The sequence below is a fragment of the Zychaea mexicana genome (assembly GCF_025766255.1).
Source record: "Zychaea mexicana strain RSA 1403 chromosome Unknown BDB00scaffold_2, whole genome shotgun sequence".
NCBI lineage: Eukaryota > Fungi > Mucoromycota > Mucoromycetes > Mucorales > Lichtheimiaceae > Zychaea > Zychaea mexicana.
Genome location: NW_026516665.1, coordinates 966,456 through 986,198, shown reverse-complemented (window position 1 = coordinate 986,198; position 19,743 = coordinate 966,456). Strand labels below are relative to the sequence as shown.

Sequence of the window (19,743 nt, the reverse complement as noted above, 5' to 3'; positions counted from 1 at the left end):
TTGGTTATTCTGTGCTTCGCAGGAAGGAAAAACATATCGAGAGCAGACTGGCATCGTCAGCGTTTGCTGCGTGATGATAATGATGTTGATGGTAGTAAAATTTGTATAGCCTATACTATTAAAAGTAATAGAATGAAGAAAGAAAAATCTTTGATCCGAGTACTATTTGGATGGCAGTGGCATGCAGTCTCTGCTGTATGAACCAGGCACTGTCACCATCATCAGCAGTAGCAGCAGCAGCAGTCAAAGCAACAACAGGAGGGGAACAAACATCGCCATGCTAAAATCAAAATGATTATGTAACTACTGCTGAAGCGCATGGCAAACCGTCACGTAAACGTGTTACGACAGCCGACGAACCACACCAGAATTCAAACGTGTTCGGAACAGGTTTTTTCACTCGTTTCTTCTTTTTCATTATTTTGTTTCGATCGACATCCCCTCTGCCCCCCATCAACAACCACACACACACACACACTCGTCTACGCATATCACTCATAACCACACGCATACAACTACTAAACCACCCGCTCTATTTATTACGCATTCCAACGACTCAGACTCAATAAGCACACACACCCAAAAAAAGAAAAACTCGACATAAGAATAACATGGCAGAAGCTTTTCTTGGACTTGTTATTGCAGTACAATTGCATTCTGGCTTAAAGCTCAGTGGCACTGTGGCACATATCGAACCTGCCTCTCAACAGATGACTCTTAAAGATGGTGTGTTTTGTGTCGTTGTTTTCTGGACCTTATATATATTTACGAGAAAAAAAAGAAAAACCGTAAAACCTGACTCAATCCTACTTCTTGGTTACAATAGTGGAACTTGAGTTTCCCGGGCAACCTCCTCATTTCACTTCGGTTTATGGCGTTAATGGAAACGAGATTGTTGATTTGCAAGTTATTCAGAAAAAAACAGCCGACAAGAGAAAGACAGCAACAAGTACGACGACCACCGCAACAGCAAAAACAACCACCACCATCGTGCCAAAGACGTCCAAGAGCTGCAATGTACAAAGCACAGTCAGCAGTAGTCGAAAGAAGACAGTCGAAAAGAAAAGCAGTAATGATCGAGTGAAGAGTATCCAGCATAAAAAGGTGTGTTTTTCGCTCTCATGATTCTCTTTTGCTACCCAATGGAAGTCTGCATAAAGAAAGCTATTCTAAGATGCTGCTTATTCCATATGACTGTAGAATAATATGCCAGTCAAGTCCTTATCTTCTTGTACAGGTTGGATATCGTATATGCGATGGATGGAGATCGAGGGAGGGTTGCGGAAAGAATGAATGTAACTGAATACCGAGAGTAAAAATTAGGCCGAAAACAGCAACAACAGCAACAGCAACAGCAGCAACGCATACCAGGAATAACGCCCAAAGAAAATGGATGGGCAAATGAAGATGTGAATGGGTTCAGAGAAAAGGAGTTTGATTTCCAAGCAAACTTGGACATGTTTGATAAGGCAAAGGTGTTTGCAGAGATACGTGTAAGGTTTCTGCCTCTTTCTGGATCTGTTCATGATGCCGATAGTAACTTTTATTTTTCCATTTACGACATTAGGAGCTGGATGACACCACGTCAGATACGCTGTTGGTGACACTGAATCGCCTTCCACAGAAGCAACAGCCTCCTCGGAAAAATTTGTTGCCCACCGAGAATGTGTTGGATGACGAAAGCGAAGCCGATGAAAGCATCGGAGATGAGAGTGATACAGAATCACGGACCACGTCGGACGAAAGCACACGAGGCCGTCGTCGGCATAAAAAAAGAACCGTCGTTGTCGCGTCCACCACGCCTTCGCCTGTGCCATCAAGCAGCAGGCTACGCACCTTGGATAGTCATATCGACTGTGTCGTCGTGTCGCCGTTACAGATGGCCCACGCTGAACATGAATGTGGTGAGCATCTCTTTTTTTTTTTTCTTTCATGTACCGTTCTTAAAACAAGCATGCATCTCTAAATATGCGTGGTACGTGTAAAGTGAAAATGACAGGCCCTTCAGAAGATCAGCTTATAGAGAATGGTGGTCGATGTATCAGCTTGAAGGCACTCCAGATTCTCGGTATGTGTATAATCCCATGTTTGTGCATGTATGTGTGTCACCAATGGAAATCGTGGAAAAAAATCGTACAGAGGGCAGGACATTCACATTCTTAATGTGAATATCAAAGGAGATATTCGGCGGAGAAAGGACGACCAAGTAGTACCTGTGGTCATCGTCTTGGCAGGTAACAATAAGATTGGTGCGAACGGTTTATCTGCTGCGCGGCATTTAATCAACCGTGGGTATCACGTTGCCGTTTGCATGAATGAGGAACGAACAGCATTGTGTGACACGGTTGCACAGCAACAAACCATGATTGAGCAAGCTGGTGGCAAGCTTATTAACGATCCAAAAGGTACCTGCTCCCTTTTCCTCTCAGACCTGTACTACTACTACTACTACTACTACTACTACTGCGACGAAAAACGAGTGACTGACTCTACGAACTTTTTCAAATCAGTACTACAACACTGGACGGCTGATCTAATTATCGATGCCATGACCGGTACTCAGCAATTCAAAAGCGATGGTGATGACGATGACGACGGGGAAGAGGCGGGTGGCAATCAAGCGCTGCGTGAAATGATCCATTGGGCATCTGAACAAGCAACACCGGTTCTGAGCATTGATTTCCCTAGTGCAGTAGGAGACCCTCACACCGGTAAGTCTTTCTCTTTCTCAATGTGTGTCTGATTTCTGGGCGTGCAAACATAGATTCATTTAAACAACGAGTAGACGCCATCCATCCTCAGTGGACCGTATGCTTGGGAGCACCCAAGTCTGGATGTGTTTCGCAGGATGTGACTGGAGAATTGTACATGGCGGATATCGGTATTCCCAAGATATGTTGGAAACGAGCAGGTGTCAAGGGGTGGACCGCACCGTGGGGTGCCGATTTCCTGGTCGCTTTAGAGTATGTAATATAAAATACATGTCTTCTAATTCACACTATTCCTTCTCCTCCTCCTCCTTCTTCTTCTTCTCCAAAGTTGTGTATGATAAAAGAGGCAAAAGGTATTATTAACAGATTGTGAAGGGGGGGGGGGTTTAGAGAGAGAGAGAGAGAGAGAGAGACAGATGTTCTTGAGAGGGGTATGTATATATATATATAATATGTATATCTTCTAAGGCTTTGCTGTTACACGTCAAGGGAGGATGGGATGGATGAATTACAGCACACTATTACATGTATTTTGGGAAAGGGGAGGACTAGGGTAAAACCATAATAAATCATAGCTTTTTCTTTTTGCTTTTTTTAAGCACTAAAGGAGCTCATCTTTGCCCGAGCCTGTCTGTCTGCTTGTCTCTTGACAAGGTAGCTCAACTTGTCCATGACGTCTTCTAGCTTGTTCTTGCGTTCTTGCAAATCCAAGTGCTTTTGGATCGGAGGGTTCTCACGTGCAAACTGTAAGATCTGTCGACGGTTCATCTGGTACACCAGACGATTGTCAACCTCACGAGGGAATTGGAAAAAGAACTCGTTCAGCAACTCCACTTGTATAAACATCACCGCCTAGAGGAGAAAAAGAGAAATCAATTGTCTGTGCATCCGTGCGTAAGCGAGCAAAAATGCCTTACCGTATATGTCAGCTTTTCTGCAATAACGTTGAGGAATGCCTCGGGACAATACTGCTTGTTGTCTGCCGATTTACACTGTCGGCTTTTGAGGGCTGCAATTCGATATTTCAGAATCATGGCACGGTCGCGCAAGAAGAGCGCATCTTTCGCCTTTTCCAAAATCTTGGCGTTGTAGAAAGGCTTGATAGCGTCTTCGTCATCAAGTCCAAAAAGTTGTTCCTCGGTTGCTTGGCCACCCTCTTCTGCTATCTGCCGAAGACGTTCTTGCCGTCGACCATCCTCGCGCTCCTGGTCCAGCAGATACTTGATAGCACTTTTGAGCTTCTTTTTACCGACCGCATTCTTGAGCGAGTTGGTCATCTGATCACACATGTCTAGCTCCTGTTCCAGCAACGTAACTGCTCGCTTAACGCCGTCGCTCCATTCCATGTCTGTCACCTCAACCTCGTACTTGTACGGCTTAATCGTGTTCTCGACCTGATCACTCGTCGTCAGAAACTTGGAGCGAAGAATTTCGCTCGTGAAGCTCATGACCTGCTTGCGGGTTTCCGGATGGTACGAGAACGGGTCAGCGTTGGCGAGTCGCTCCATATTGCTCATCAAAACATCTACCACGAGCTGCGTCGTTGAGCGCCCAATCCCGCTCTTGGTCAACGCAGAGGATGCCAAATCAACCTTGTAGAGCCAGTAAATATCATCCAGCGATGCCTTGGGCAATTCTGCAATCTTGGGATCGGACCAATAGTGTTCGGCGCAGATATCCAAAACCCGCTGCTCCAGCATGGTCCGCACTTCATGCCGCACCTGCGGCTTGCCAAAGCGTGTTGCAAAGTCCTTGAAATTATGCTTGAGTGAGTCGATCGTCTCGGCCACATACGATTCTGCTGTAACCCGTCGATCGTTGTATTGCACCTTGAACTGGTACCGTGCCTCCTCGAGCTCTTGCTGAACCGCATCCACAATGCTGTACAAGGACCGGCCCATGCTCTGCTCCAACACATTCATCAGCTTATGTCGCAACGTGGCGGTGCCCACTTGGATGTCGCGCTGGTTATAAATCAGATGGTTCTGGAAAAAGGCTTCTTCGTTCCGGATCAGCGCGCTCGTCATGTTGCCGGTGACATTTTCGGGCGAGCGACAGACGACGCCAATGTAGCCGAGATGCAAGGGATAGTCTGCGTTCCGCAGGACACCTGCACCGTGCTCTGGTGGCACCAAATCCATCTTGGTGATTACGCCAATCGTTCGCAAACCCAGGGGATCGCACTTGCGACTTGCACGCAGGGCTGGCGAGTTGGCCAGATCGACGTTGGCTGCACAGACGGCAAGGATGATGTTGGGACCGCGAATGTACTTTTCACACAAATCCTCAATCTTGGTCTTGAGCGTCTCGGGCTGGTTCTTGTTGCTGATCTGGATATAGCCTGGCAAGTCGATCAGCGTCAGGTCGGGCACGTTTGGCGAGTAGACACGGAGTTCGATCGGTTGCTCGGAAACGCACTCGGTGTCTGAGACGGCCATGTTCATGTCCACAAGCGTCTTTTGGATCTTTTTAAAGTCGTTCATTTTGCCCAATCCGAGTTGCGGGAATTCGCCATACTCCTCGTCCTCGCCCGGCGTGTGTATCAACGTCAGTTCAATCGGTCGTCGTGTTACCATATTCGAGCCCCTAAATACCGTGGTTAGGTCAATATCCCTCAGCCGATCCTTTTTTTCACAGTAGATAGAGCGAAGGATAACTTACTTTGGAAGGAATTCATGGCCAACAATGGCTTCCAACACAGAGCTCTTGCCGGAACTTTGTGAGCCGACGACTACGATACTAGGCAGTTTGAGTGTTTCGTTATGGTCGATCGAGAGCAGAATGCTGCGAATTTCAATCAATTTTTTCGTGAGCATCATGAGCTGTTCGTCTTGGTGCGTCGAAACGTCGTGCTGTTGCTTTCGTTTCTTCTTTGGCTTTTCTTCTTCCTCGTCGTCGTTGAGGTATGCAGCTACGGCTGCTGCTGCTGCTGCAGCCGTGCCTTTGTTATCGCCTCCACCGTCGCCACCGCCGCCGCCATCGTTCTTGTTGTTGCTCTCTTTCTCTGTCTCCTGCTCAGTCTTGGAAAATGTGTGGTTTGTGGTATGCGGCTCTTCTTCGGTCGCTGCCATCGAAGCTAAAAAATCCTTGATGACGCTAGGTACTTGTAGGTGAATTTCGGGAATGGATACGTCGAGTTCCTCTGCCTGTTCCTGCAGCGCGCCGAGAAACTTTTTCGCTCCCTTGACACCGTCCAACACAAACTCTGTTCCTTTATCCGTCCAGTCTGTTCATATTCACAATAGGGGGAAAAAAGGGAACATGCCGGCTTTTTAGAATATTATCCTTGTTTTGTTTTCCAATCTTGTAAAAGAAAAAAAAACGAGCTCTTTCTTCACCTGTAATCTTGTTGTTGGCAAGTGTGACACCTGCAACGGTTGTCCCGGCAACAAGTGTAGGTAATCGAAGTGCAGATAATGCCATACGAGGCACTGAAGAAAACGCAATCGATCGCACTTGATGATTGTGCAGCACCATGGTAGGAGCGACGTGCGAGAAGAAACGAACTCGAGGCGAATGCTGCAGTAGCGGTATCATACGCTGGCCACTGTAGCTGTAGCTGGAGGCTGTAGTGGTAGTGGTGGTAGTAGTGCTGCCGCTGTTAGCGCCCAAGTGATGGTAGGCATTCCGATGAGTTGCTGGCACAAGTCTTACAGAACGTGCAGAACGTTGCAATCGGCTACCCTGTGTTCTTAACACTTGGGTTATCATGACATATAACAGATAGTAAACAACGTTCAACAAAAGTAGAAGAAATAATAATAAAAAGTATTAAGACCAAGCAACATGCTGAGACACACACAGCGACACAGAGTATTCAGTGCAAGTAATATGATTGGTTGCGGCAACTGGAAATCGATTTTGAGCGGTGAGGAACGTCACCACCATCACTGAACAGAGGGTTAATTTGGGTAACTTTGCTCTCTCTCGCCTACTATTTTTTGGGCGCACCAAAAAAACCAACAGAAAAAAGACGATCTATATTATTTTTTTGTCTGCGTGATCAAATGGCAAGCGGTCCGATGGCTTCGCCTGCCACAATGATGGCTCCTGGCAATTTTACAAAAGAAAAACTCAACGGTCTGCTACAAGTGCGTATACAATATATTTTTTTAACGAAAGGAAGATTTTCCAAGTTTGAGGGAGTGAAAAAGAGTAAAGAAAGAGTACGCGAGAGAAAGAGAGAGAGAGAGAGAGAGGGCAGGAAAAAAAAAAGAGAAGGAGGAGGAAATCAAACTCAAGAAAGTGCTAATCGTTTCTTTTTGAAAATAATGTAGCGTGCAAAGTTTCTGCAGATGCAAGGGGCCAACGAGAACAATAACGCCGAATTGGCACACATTATGCAGTTTTTGAAATCGCTCCAGCAACGGCAGCACAAGATGAACTCTGGGGTGCCCTCCATGCCCATGGGCAGTCCAGTGGGCCCCAATGATGGCGTTTCTGCAGTGCCAAATGGTAAAGTTGAAGGGGAAAAGGAAGAAGGAGAAGGGAAAGAGTGAGAGTGAGAGACGGAGGGAAAGTGGAAAAGGAAGGAAGTGTCGCCTTATTTTTCAACAAGCGTATTTAATTTTTGGGTATTCTCTTCTGTTGCTGGTGCTGGTGGTGGTTGTGTTTGTGCGTGCATCGTGTGTGGGTGATTGTGTGTCTTATTAATTGTTGCCCGTTGGTTGGCGTGGTCATAATCGCAAATCATAGTAGACTCGAATCTTACCCCGAACCAGCTTACCGCCTTGCGCTATCAAATTTTGGCCTATAAGCTTATATCCAAGAACGTCCCCCTCCCGCCTCACTTGCAGCAAGCCGTGCTGTCTTCGTTAAACGATCCATCACAACAGCAACAGCTCCAGCAAGACGTTGGCGCCTTATCACGCTCCACCACCGGTGTCGCATTAACTCCCACTGCCGATAGCAGCGTGCCAACAACACCCGCCTCACCAGCTACTGTTCCTGGCGCAAACACCCCACAACCGAAGCTGACCGAAGCACCCACAGATCCAACAGATCCGCAATACAATGCTTACGCTTCGCCTTACAACTTGCTCAAGAAACCAATCTCGTCTTATGCTCATGCATCACGACAGCAACGATTGCTCATTCCTAGCATCACTCCTACCGGCATGGATCCACACAGCATGATCACTGAACGCGAACGACGGATCCGCACCCGCATCCAGTACCGCATTGCCGAATTGGAAAAGATGCCGAGCAACTTGTCGATGAATCTGCCAAACACGCTTGCCGTGGGCAGAAACGCCAAGGACAATGCACCTAGCACAAAGCTAAAGGCAGTCATCGAACTGAAGGCGTTGCGCTTACTTAATCGACAAAAACGAGTAAGATACAGACACACTTCTAATGTAATATTTATAAATGTGGATTCTCAACGCTGTTGTTTCTTTATACAGTTACGTCAAGAGATCACTGGAGGCATGATCCGCTCCACAACACTCGCCACATCAGCCGATCGTCTATCCTACCGTCGCATGAAGAAACAGTCCTTGCGTGAAGCACGAATGACCGAGAAAGTCGAACGTCAACAGCGTCTCGACCGCGATCGGCGCGAAAAGCAAAAGCAACTCGATTATCTGCAAACCATCTGCGACCATGGCCGGAACCTGGTTGCTGCGCACAAGGGATGGCAGGCCAAGCAATCCAAGCTGGGTCGTGCTGTTATTCAATTCCATCAACACGTCGAAAAGGAAGAACAAAAGAAGGCCGAGCGTTTGTCCAAGGAGCGTATCCGTGCTTTGAAGGCAGATGATGAAGAGGCGTACATGAAGCTGATTGATGAGGCCAAGGATACTCGCTTGACCCAACTTTTGCGTCAAACCGGCATGTTTTTGGAATCCCTCACTCGATCTGTTGCCGACCAGCAAGCCGATGCCGCCTACTTTAACGAAATACCGGCTCAACAACCTGAGGATGATAATGTGCGTATTATATGATCGTCCCCCTTTTTTTGTATTCTGCCTACTGATCTGTAGTACTTTCTTCCTATAGGATGCTGATGCTAAGCAGCAAGCCGACTATTTCCAAGTCACTCACCGTATCAAAGAAGAGGTGTGCCAGCCATCCATCCTTGTCGGTGGTACACTGAAAGAATATCAGGTAAAAATCTAGTTTTAAGGAATTTTATTAAGCGTGTGTGAGGCTAACGGCAATTGGGTAGCTCAAGGGCTTACAATGGATGGTATCGCTATACAACAACCACCTCAACGGCATTCTTGCAGACGAAATGGGTCTTGGTAAAACCATCCAGACAATCAGTTTAATCACATACCTGATCGAAAAGAAACGCCAGAATGGCCCTTACCTCATCATCGTGCCATTATCGTAAGTACACCTTTTAAACAGAATAGACTTTATATCAAAAAATTTCTACTTACTAATGGCTCGGATAATTAGAACATTGACTAACTGGGCTTTGGAATTCGACAAATGGGCACCTGCAATCAAGATTATCGTATACAAAGGACATCCAACTGCACGAAAAGTGCTACAAGCGGATATTAGACAGGGCGACTTCCAGGTTCTGCTTACCACTTTCGAATATATTATCAAGGATCGCCCCTTGCTGAGCAAAGTCCGCTGGCTCCACATGATCATTGATGAAGGACATCGTATGAAGAACGCCAATTCTAAGCTTGTCCAAGTATTGCGCCAATATTACCACACTCGATATCGACTGATTTTGACGGGCACGCCTTTACAGGTAAAAAAAATTGGATGGCGAAACACCCATCGTTCTATAAAAGTTCAATTAACCCGATATTCACATTACCTTGTTATTTAGAACAATTTGCCAGAATTATGGGCGTTACTGAACTTTGTCTTGCCCAAGATTTTCAAGAGCGTCAAGAGTTTCGAAGAGTGGTTCAATACACCTTTCAACAACCAAGGCGTGTCAGACAAGGTTGGTCTGAACGAAGAAGAGCAACTTTTGATTATCAAGCGTCTGCATAAAGTTCTGCGTCCATTCTTGCTCCGACGTTTGAAGAAAGATGTCGAATCCGAATTACCTGACAAGGTAGAGCGTGTCATCAAGTGCAAGTTCTCTGCCCTCCAGCTCAAGCTTTACTCGCAAATGAAAAAAAGCGGTATTCTGTACACTTCTTCTGGCGAAAAGGGGTATGTGCTGTGTATATGTTATTTTGCTATAACAACGCTTTCTTTTTACTTAAAATCTACCTCCTTATCTTTTTTTGTAGTCGTACTGGTATCAAGGGCTTGAACAACACGATTATGCAGCTTCGAAAAATTTGTAACCATCCCTTCGTTTTTGAAGAGGTTGAAAATACAATCAACCCCTTGCGACAATCGAATGAAGTCTTGTATCGCACTGCGGGCAAGTTTGAATTACTGGACCGTATGCTTCCAAAACTCAAGAAAACTGGCCATAGGGTAAGTGATAATCAGTGCTATTTGGACGTGGGCTCTCAAGCAAGAAGACATTGACGGGTTTATTATCTGTTGTAGGTGCTTATCTTCTTCCAAATGACACAAATTATGACGATCATGGAAGACTTTTTGAACTATCGTGGCTTCCAATATCTTCGACTCGATGGTTCCACAAAGGTACACATAACGTTGCTTTTGATATCTCTAGTCAACAATGTCGCTGATGGTTTCTTTTTATCAAACATAGTCTGATGATCGATCTGATTTGCTCAAACGATTCAACTCTCCTGATTCCCCTTACTTTGTATTTTTACTGAGTACTCGTGCTGGTGGTCTTGGTCTGAACTTGCAGGCTGCTGATACTGTTATTATCTTTGATTCTGACTGGTAATTGATTTATAAAGCAATAGGAGGTGTCGAGCACCTGGCATCTCACATATCTACATTCTAGGAACCCGCATCAAGATCTTCAAGCTCAGGATCGTGCACATCGTATCGGTCAAACCAAAGAAGTCCGTATTTTCCGTCTGATCTCTGCCAACTCAATCGAAGAGAACATCTTAGCTAGAGCCAACTACAAGCTGGATATTGATGGCAAGGTCATTCAGGCCGGTAAATTCGATAATCGAAGTACAGAAGAAGATCGTGAAGCATTCCTGGTAATGTTAACTTGACTCTATCATTCTCACATAATCTTCCTCTCTATGATCAAGGTATACTAACCACAGCAGCAATATTTATAGCGTTCTTTGCTCGAAGACAAAAGCAACGAACAAGATGAGGAAGAAGATGACGACATTGATGACGAGGAACTCAACGCGATGCTACAACGCTCGGATCAAGAACTAGTTACATTTAACCAGCTGGATAGCGAACGTCGCCGTGAAGAAAACGAGATGCGAAGACGCGTGGGCAACCGCAACAAGAAATACGAGCGTCTAATGCAAGAAGACGAATTACCAGATATTTATCGATACGAAGAGCTGCCAGAAGATCAAATGGCTTCCGAGCTTGAGTACGGTCGTGGTCAACGTTCAAGAGATGCTATTCATTATGATGATGGTTTGACTGAAGAACAATGGCTTAATGTAAGTAAAAAAAAAATTACAGTATTCTCAAATTCGCCTATATCACGTGGATGTCTCCATTTTTTCCAATGCTAAATATGATATTTTTCTATTTGCTGTGTTCAGGCACTTGAAGACGACGATGTGGATCTAGACGAGCTGATTGCTAAGAAAGCTGCACGACGACAAAAGCGCTTGGAGAAACAAGCAGCTCTTGAACGTGGTGAGGAAGATGTAGCCAGTGATTCCGGTGGACGTCGTAAACGCCGTGGTACAGCCTCAGCTGCCGAAGATGAAGGAAACGCAAAGAAACGAGGTCGTCCAAAGAAACTAGATGAGATCATTCCTGAACGGCGGAAGAAGCAAAGGCCTTCAGCTACTGGAGTAGAAGAGACCCTTGAACCCCACGTACGACAAGAAGTGACACGCGTTTTTGAAGGATGTTACAAGGCAGTTGAAGATTCAGTAGAAGAAGATGAGGATGGGTAAATATCTTTGTTTTTTCAAATCTTAAAGTGAAAGTGGGAACGCAAGATTTTTTGTTTCTAACAAAAGGTATTGCCTTTTTTTTAGCACGGTCCGCGAACGATGTGAACTGTTTATGGATTTGGTCAGCAAAAGAGATTATCCTTTATACTACAAGCTGATCAAGCGACCCATATCCATGAACATGATCAAAAAACGTATTCGCTCCCCTTACTACAAGACTATATATCAGTTCCGCGATGACTTTAAACTGATGTTTGACAACGCGCGAACGTTTAATGAAGAAGGCTCTATTGTGTATGAAGATGCGAATGAATTGGAGGTAGGACTCTCTCTCTTCTCTCTCTCTCTATGCTAAGCAGTGATTTCTAGAAGTATATGATTTTGAGACATATAGAGCTCACCTATCTTTGACTTACGCTTATAGAAAATCTTTAACGAAAAATTTGAGCAGCTTTGCTTAAATGGCGGTGCACAAGGCTTACCAAGAGACGCAGATGCTCCAGGCGTGAATGGACATCGATAAAGAATCCAAGATTGAAGATTATAAACAGACACAAACAAACACACAAACCATAAATTGAAAGTTGTAAATAGCTAGTATTGATATTCATCGCACACACACCCTTTATAAATCAGAGTTGTTTTCCCTCCATCCCAAATGCCTAAACGTATTATTAAAGCTGGTGCCCTTTTTTCTCATATCATATCAAACGCACATCGTATAGCTAAAGTAATAACATCAACAATATGAATTTCCATTCATGTTTGACGTGTCCGCATTCGATAATAAAGCCGGCTGATTTACAAAGTGCTTTATAACGTAGAGCGCGTTCTATAGTATATATGCATACTGTAAATAAGGCTAATGATGGTACCCATGAGCATCAATCCTTCTAACAAACCAGATGACCAAATCTTCAATATTCTCTACGCCGCCACCATGGTTTTCTTCCTATTCTTCCTTTAGCAAAATAGTGCATACGATCATCTTGCTACTGACAATACTGTACGTCGTAGAAAGATTGCAGAAAGTCCCCATTCATCTCTTGAGACACTTTTCCTAGAGCTTCACTTTGAATCTGAATCAATCATATCCATTCTCTACTGATATCTCAAAGATCTAGCTTGCATACATATTGAAAGTGAACCCTTCGGTAACACAAAGCGTGAGTAACAACCCGGCCAGAGTAATGTCGAAAGATATAAAACCAACATCGGATAGAAAGAAAGCGATTAATGAATACAAATTGAGTGCGTTTGGATCTTGTGACACCACAGCAGTAGTTGATCAGCAGAAAGACTAGAAGAAGCACCTGTCAAATTGGGGCCTTTTTTATATGTGTAGCAACTAAACCGCAATGGTCATGACTTTTTTTTTCAAAATGTTGATTGTAAGGTAGAGCACACAAGACAAAATCCTATTATATGACAATATAGTAAATCACCAGTGCACTTTGTTTATAATGCAATTGTATATCTTTCCAGCTCTGCAAAAACAGTCAGAGCATACTATAAGCATCATAGCAATCTTAAAACTGCGACCAACTGGATGACGAGCATGGACAGCCTCGATAACGTTGGTAGTCATTGTTCTCGCAGCTAATATTCACATATGATACGATAAAGAAGTTGCAAAATGCCCAGCTTTTGTCATATTAATCCAGCATGAATATCTAGAGCCTTGAAGCATACAGCAGCACGAACATTAGCGGTATAGATAGAAATGTTAAGTCTCTTACTCTTCGACACATCCAGGATCTCTCTTACTTTTCGAGGCTCAAATTGTCTTGATCAGATCCGACCACACACCTAATCATTAGTACTACTATTGTATTAGGTAGACACGCCACCCATAGAGTAAACCCTACCAATCCATGTCGAATGGGTAGTTCAATTTGGAGCTAATACGTTACTAACCAACAACTTCCTTGTGAGAATTGTTAATCCGTCACTCTTAAGTTCAACCGCACAAAATCTTTTGATATTCGTTCTATTACCTGGATATGTATTTTCCTGTTAGTACGGGCAAATAATCTGTCAGCACGTAACATAGTCGTACTCATCATATGTCGCGGTGCAGAGAATATACGTAGTATATCCAGTAACCACCCATCCATCCTCAACCACGCTTCAATCTCTCTTAATCTTTTTTTCTTTTCACGCGATCCCACAACACAACATCACTCCATCATACAGAAACCTATGACAACCTTCACCTCACTATTCAAAAGATCCCATCATTCAAAAATCTAGGTATCAAACTTGAGTGCTTTATTGTCATTAATAACAACCGGTTTTCTATATTAGCCATACAACATTAGATGGAACTTCTTACCTTCTTCGATATGGATCGTAGCTGTAGTGTTTTATCTAATAGCCTAAATGTCATTAGCCATTCATTACGCGTATAATAATATGATACCGCGTGCCACGCCAATTCTTACCAACAAAAGTAAGCTGACTAATAGTCCTAACTTTGTCATACTGTCATTGCCATGGGCAACTCATTGACGCATGTGGCAATCTGCTATGTATATGTGTATATGTGTATAGCATGATGTGCCACATAAATTATTCATGGAGGTTACGCGACAGAGATAATGCGAGGATGCTAACTAAAATGATAAAAGTGTTATTTTTCGCCTGTAAGCACGAGGGAGAAGTAACGCAAGCTCAAACGCCAAAGACAAGGTGGAATCCGTTTACGAAAAACGAATGGTCAAGAGAAAAGTAGTACTTTTTGAAACCGGAGAATGCGGGAAAAAAGGCATCCTACTTGCAATACCAGCGCGTTATAAAATATCGTAAAGCCTTTTTAAACCAAGCTTTGACAATGCGAATCCGCAGCAGTCGGTCAGGTCAAGCTTGACTTGAAGTCAAGCGTGTCTCAATTGCTGCCGTTGATGGACATTCGTTTCAAACGGATCTTGCATCACAGAAAAGAAAAACACGGACGCAACCTCGTTTCTTTCTTTTAAGAACAATGGCAGGGTCCGTGCGTAGAGAGCACGGTGTCAAAGAGTTGCCACCGCTTTATATGCACTTGAAAAAGATCCTAAATCTCAATCAGTATATTCACAAACAAAGTACAAAAGTACTTCACAAGGTCGATCAGTACGCGAGAGATCTTTCTTTGTGAATTGGGATGTCATTACCCAACGAAAGATTAAATTTCCGTTATAATAATAATCAAACATAGAAAGCTTCTCTTGTTGGTTATTTCTTTTTGTCATTTTCTTATTGTATTTTAAAGAGAAACCCTCTTTTCTAGGAAGTTCCAATAGAAAAAGAGGGGAAAAACTCCTGCTGTCTCTTTTTTCCAGGAAGACAACAAACCTGATCGAAGACGCAGGTAGTGAATGGTCGCTACGCAATGAGAGACCTTCGCCATTCACTAGTGGCGCCCGTGCCGTGTGTGCCCACAACGTCAACTAAGCACAAAGATGCCTCAAGGTTGTTGTACTACGTTGGTGCAGCCCTAGGGCATGCTTCCAACAACCTTGCTACCGTTGAAGCATCTTTCGGGTGAAAATATCCACCTCGACTCGGCGGATAGCTTTCCAAGTCAAGGATTCACACAACACTTTGCGCTTCATAAAGTTTGTGTAAATGGAACTGAAGAAGAAAAAAAAATGGGAGGGGTGGGGGGGTTTTTGGTATTCTTATTCAGACAATTTTTTTTGCCGTCACGCTCGGGTCTTCAATGAAAATCCATCATTTTGATTGGCTCTCATTTTTAAGGCTTAGGTTGGCTCATTTTATGGACCGCTTATAGCACATGACGCAACTTGGCCCAAAAGCAAAGTGAAGGGGAAGGAGATGTGTAAGTGATAGTCGTCGTCAAGAAGTCAAATACGCCAGCAGCAGTGATCGACATGTATCACCCTTCACTATATATGTTTCACCATGCCGATATACCCTCCGCTATTGTCGCCGCTTGTTTTGGGAGAAGAAGTGTCAGTGCACGCGCCGAGGCTCGCGTCACAAATAGGTACATGAAGAAGTATTGATTCCCAACTGGTTCAATGAGTACACGAACTGCAAGAAAAAAAAAGATGCGACTGAACAACGCAATCAAAAATGACAAGGAAGAAATACAGATTGCCAACGATGATTAAGAACGACGGATGAGTGCTCGTGTGCGATCTGGGAAGCAGTAACTGCTAAATTGCCAAAGACTCGCCTCATTTTCCCTGGCTGACAAGATATCTACAAGTGATAATGTAAATTTTGTTCAACCCATGTAATATCCTGCTGAACATTTACTCAACCCAATCCATATGACTTTTTAATAGGTTGCTAATTTGTTATGTATACGGTGGCGGAGGTGTGGCAAGTGCCTTTTGCGAAGCATGCGGAGACGACCGGAGCAAGCAAATCAGGGCAGGAATAGTACGTATGAGGCTGGGCGAGCCAATGAAATTAGACCTTAATATCCAATAAAGCTGAGCTTTGACTAATTATGTCATATGCTTTTTGAGTGCAGACAATGACATATCGAAGATACTCGTTCAGTAAATGAATGACAATGAAGCACATGCAGGCACTAAGTTTGAAACGTGCTTATTTGTCTTTATCCCACTCCCAGTACTATAATAACAGAAGACTTTTATTCATCCAAATTCATAGATTTTTGTGACAGGACTAATCTAACTCTTTTCACTTGTTGGTCTTGCTTGTTGGGTGTTCCTCTTTTTGTTGGTAGCTGTTTCAAAAACAAGAGAAGCGGCTTTAGCTTTTTTCAAAAGACTTTTTAACAAAATGGACACGTCTTTCTTTGGACGTACGGGTCGATGGGCTGGAGCTGGTGGTATTTTGGAATCAACTGGCAAGCCATTTGTTTGTAGTTCGACTGCTTGTCTGGCCGCTGATGTTGATGTCACTTGGCTTCGCGTTTTCCAGGACAGAACGTTTTAGATCATCATACTCTTAGTTTATCGAAACCCCCGGTAAACAACAGTAGAAAAGGAGTACCTCTTTCCATGCGATTGCTGATAAATGCAGTCGATGTGGTTCTCGAGTTGTCGTGTTTCCTGGGTTCCCCACGATTCGGATAATTCAGTGTCAGGCAGTGCCGCAGTAGTTATGGATGAACATTTGTTTGAACTGCTTGTATACCCTTCCTTGACCATGTTTTTGTAGCGTTCGCGGCACTGTACTCCAGTCCTGCCTGGTATTGAAAGAGAAAATGCCCCCCACGCAGAACTCTGGACGAGATTTCTCTCCTCCCATTCGTGAAGCCTTTCTTGAAATTGTTCCTTTTCTGCAACATTAAATTGTCCAATGTTAATCATCGTGCCTGGATCCACATGGTGAAGATAATACTGTTCCGCATTCTAGAAGAGATGTATGAGTGAGCACAAGTTTTTGTGATTTCCTTTATCTTACTCGTACCATATGCCGTTGCTCCCAGGCGCGAGCCTTTTGCGACTTCCATGCAGTCACTTCTTGATCAGCGAAAGGATCTTTGATAGTTGACTTGGTCATCTGGGGAAAAAATACAGAGGGTTACTGTCTACTACTTGGGAAGTCCTCATTTGCTTCTATTGTAACTTACCATGCATTCTTTTTGAGCAAAACGAAGCTGGCGTGCGGTGGGCGATTGGGAAAGAGTAAGGAGCAACACTCGGCATGACTTGATATAAACTCGGATTGAAGTTGACCTATTTATCACTGAAAGAATAACAACTTGTTCTTATTCTATTTGCCATCACGGATGATAAAAGGCATTCGTCGAAGCTCATCCCAGTGTGGATACATTTCTTTATTGTTTGATGGTTTTCTGTCTTAACAGCCGAACCCTCGTGGATGACAATGAGGACACTTTGTGTACCAAATCATTCATGCGCGCTGCACTTCCTGCTCTGTATGGTAAGCCGATAACATGAATATTCAAATCATGCCTCTGAGCTAAATTAACACGTCATATGATATACATATACAATGGTCCCATGAGAATGACAACTTTGCATGAAACCATCACCTCACCGTATAAAACCATCAGTTTCTTTTTCTTTCTTTCTTTTTCGGCTCATTCCAAATCTCTCCCATTCTTAAAATACGCATGTCATCAGTTGTTGAAGAGCCTCCACAGATCCCTGAAGAACCCCCTCCTCCCGCTGTCCAAGAGCCTGTTCCCGCTATCCCAGAGCCGTTTGTAGAGTTCAACGGCTTTGGCGAGAGAACGCGGGTCGTAACTCGACCTTGCTCGGTTAGAGCATTTCTTCATGGTGAATACCACTTTTTCCGAGTACGTTCACTTTTAACTTCCTTAGCTTATTATTATCCTTCCTGAATGTTGAGGCTGATGATTGTACATCTTTTTTGTAGACGATCCTAAGACAAACATCAGAACTGGTTTCTTTCCGAAAACAAGATGTTTACAATCTTGTTTCTTTGCACCTCAGGCGTCACTTTGAGGGTTATTATCATAATGCACCTCCGTTGTTTTTGCAAGGCTTTTGGGTCATTGCGTTCAAAGTGCTTCCGTACGGATTACACGACGAATTACCAGGATTCTTTTTGAACGTGAGTTCCTCCTGTATGTTCAATATATATCTTCATATTTATTCCAAAATTCGTGCTAACATCCGATAATCCAATAGCTACCATGGAAAGAAGACCTAATGCGCACGGCAGCAATCTTTGTCGCAGAAAGAACTAACCCACACAATAATGAACGTAAGTGATTGCAACATTTCAATTTAAAAACTAACAGAGCAGTATATCAGTGACAATGGTTTAAACGTTGTTTTATTTGATGCATGTGTACTGTATGATATATTAGAATATTTCGAGCCAGAGGATATTGCTCCTGGGTCATTGAGAGATTCGCTAGCAAACAATTTTGCTGTCATGGCGCTGCAAAGTATGGCTCAAGTACAGAATATAAAAGCACTATGAAGCTAAGGAAAATAGATATGATAGCTCATCGTTTTTATTTTATGCCAGATATGAGAGAGCATGTCCTAAATATCAAGGATTACATGAATCGAGTTTGGAAGGGTGCTTTACAACAACTCCTACACAACCGAAATCAACTGGAAAGAGCAGGTAGAAAGAATCCTACATATGCATATTATTGTGCTTACTAGTCAATATGATACATTACGAAACTCGTTGTCCTAATATCATGTCGGAACAGCACGAGTATTAACAAGTAACTTTTTGAACCATGAAGCCGACTATCCCAACAATGTAGTTCATGATCAATCATTGGGAAGATTGTATCGGTAAGCTTATATTAAACAGGATAACAGTTTGCGATATATATGCTGATTCTTTGTTGTGAACTGGTTGATAGCTTCATTCATGGTCGCTTTCAAGAGCTGCTCCATGACACAGGCATAACTCGTGTGCGGTCTCGCAACATGGGAGAAGATTTATGCATCTCCCTTCTGCATTTGTCGTACGACCTGCTTCAATATTCCGAACGAACTTATCCACGAGCACGCCCTTGGCCACTATTGCCATTAGGTTCCCATCAAACGGGGTTCTTTCGGTTGGATACTCGTACTTTGTATTTGTTGGTGAGAAGAGCACGAATGGAGAATCGAAATAATCCGGCACCGCTCATATTGCTCGCAGAGGTATTGGTCAGCTTTTGTATCTTTGCTTCTCCCATACATTAGTGTTTGTAATCTTACTCTTATATTTCTGTGTGTGTATAGGGCGGGTCACCGTTGTCGATTTCAAGATGCAGACAGCTCGAAAGCAATCGGCTCTGGTGCCAGGAGCTATGGGAAACGGTTTTCGATATTGATCACATAAAACCAAACCGCCGCCGATACGGTCAAGATTGTGAGTGCTTTTAGTGGTGGCTAGCGAATAATATTATACATTCTACAGTATGTATATGCGCATCCTGATCCTTTTTATACAATTTTTTATAGATCAAAACCCCTTTGCACACAACGCGCTAAGCTTCAAGCATACAGCGACTACGGATGGATGTATGGTACACGTCCAGTTCGAAAAGTTTATCGGGAATAGTCCAGGCAAGCATAAATCCTGCTTTAGTAATTTGGAGTTTGTGAGCTAAAGCTGAATGTCACGCTGACGACAAAACAATACTATGT

General features: G+C 43.7%; 5 protein-coding genes across 5 annotated transcripts; 3 read left to right on the top strand and 2 right to left on the bottom strand.

The window, feature by feature from the left end:
* Positions 1-398: 398 nt before the first annotated feature.
* Positions 399-2,976, top strand: BDB00DRAFT_924643 (YjeF N-terminal domain-containing protein; the record flags this gene model as incomplete). The annotated part of the gene is made up of 9 exons (XM_053128781.1): positions 399-726; positions 827-1,104; positions 1,201-1,231; positions 1,324-1,493; positions 1,568-1,904; positions 1,988-2,068; positions 2,181-2,405; positions 2,511-2,711; positions 2,786-2,976. The coding sequence occupies exons 1-9, from the start codon at positions 612-614 to the stop codon at positions 2,974-2,976; spliced, it is 1,629 nt and encodes a 542-aa protein (XP_052985676.1). The 5' UTR covers positions 399-611.
* On the bottom strand, positions 2,953-6,480 carry BDB00DRAFT_796743 (P-loop containing nucleoside triphosphate hydrolase protein). The gene is made up of 4 exons (XM_053121492.1): positions 6,050-6,480; positions 5,373-5,937; positions 3,629-5,297; positions 2,953-3,563 (listed from the first exon to the last, which is right to left on the bottom strand). The coding sequence occupies exons 1-4, from the start codon at positions 6,420-6,422 to the stop codon at positions 3,306-3,308; spliced, it is 2,865 nt and encodes a 954-aa protein (XP_052985675.1). The 5' UTR covers positions 6,423-6,480; the 3' UTR covers positions 2,953-3,305.
* A 610-nt stretch (positions 6,481-7,090) lies between these two features.
* On the top strand, positions 7,091-12,188 carry BDB00DRAFT_880999 (SNF2 family N-terminal domain-containing protein; the record flags this gene model as incomplete). Its single annotated transcript, XM_053128048.1, has 15 exons — positions 7,091-7,166; positions 7,410-8,044; positions 8,117-8,641; positions 8,712-8,819; positions 8,881-9,044; positions 9,117-9,423; positions 9,505-9,839; positions 9,920-10,112; positions 10,188-10,286; positions 10,357-10,496; positions 10,561-10,768; positions 10,853-11,197; positions 11,303-11,661; positions 11,750-11,984; positions 12,090-12,188. 15 exons carry the CDS (start codon positions 7,091-7,093, stop codon positions 12,186-12,188), a joined length of 3,828 nt encoding a protein of 1,275 aa, XP_052985674.1.
* Positions 12,189-16,132: 3,944 nt separating this feature from the next.
* BDB00DRAFT_232980 (uncharacterized protein) lies at positions 16,133-17,332 on the bottom strand. The gene is made up of 5 exons (XM_053116577.1): positions 17,223-17,332; positions 17,060-17,152; positions 16,640-17,001; positions 16,453-16,552; positions 16,133-16,370 (listed from the first exon to the last, which is right to left on the bottom strand). Exons 1-5 carry the CDS (start codon positions 17,223-17,225, stop codon positions 16,275-16,277), a joined length of 654 nt encoding a protein of 217 aa, XP_052985673.1. The 5' UTR covers positions 17,226-17,332; the 3' UTR covers positions 16,133-16,274.
* A 336-nt stretch (positions 17,333-17,668) lies between these two features.
* Positions 17,669-18,869, top strand: BDB00DRAFT_232897 (uncharacterized protein). Its single transcript, XM_053116575.1, has 5 exons — positions 17,669-17,915; positions 17,996-18,193; positions 18,271-18,346; positions 18,453-18,533; positions 18,617-18,869. The coding sequence occupies exons 1-5, from the start codon at positions 17,730-17,732 to the stop codon at positions 18,757-18,759; spliced, it is 684 nt and encodes a 227-aa protein (XP_052985672.1). The 5' UTR covers positions 17,669-17,729; the 3' UTR covers positions 18,760-18,869.
* Positions 18,870-19,743: the final 874 nt, after the last annotated feature.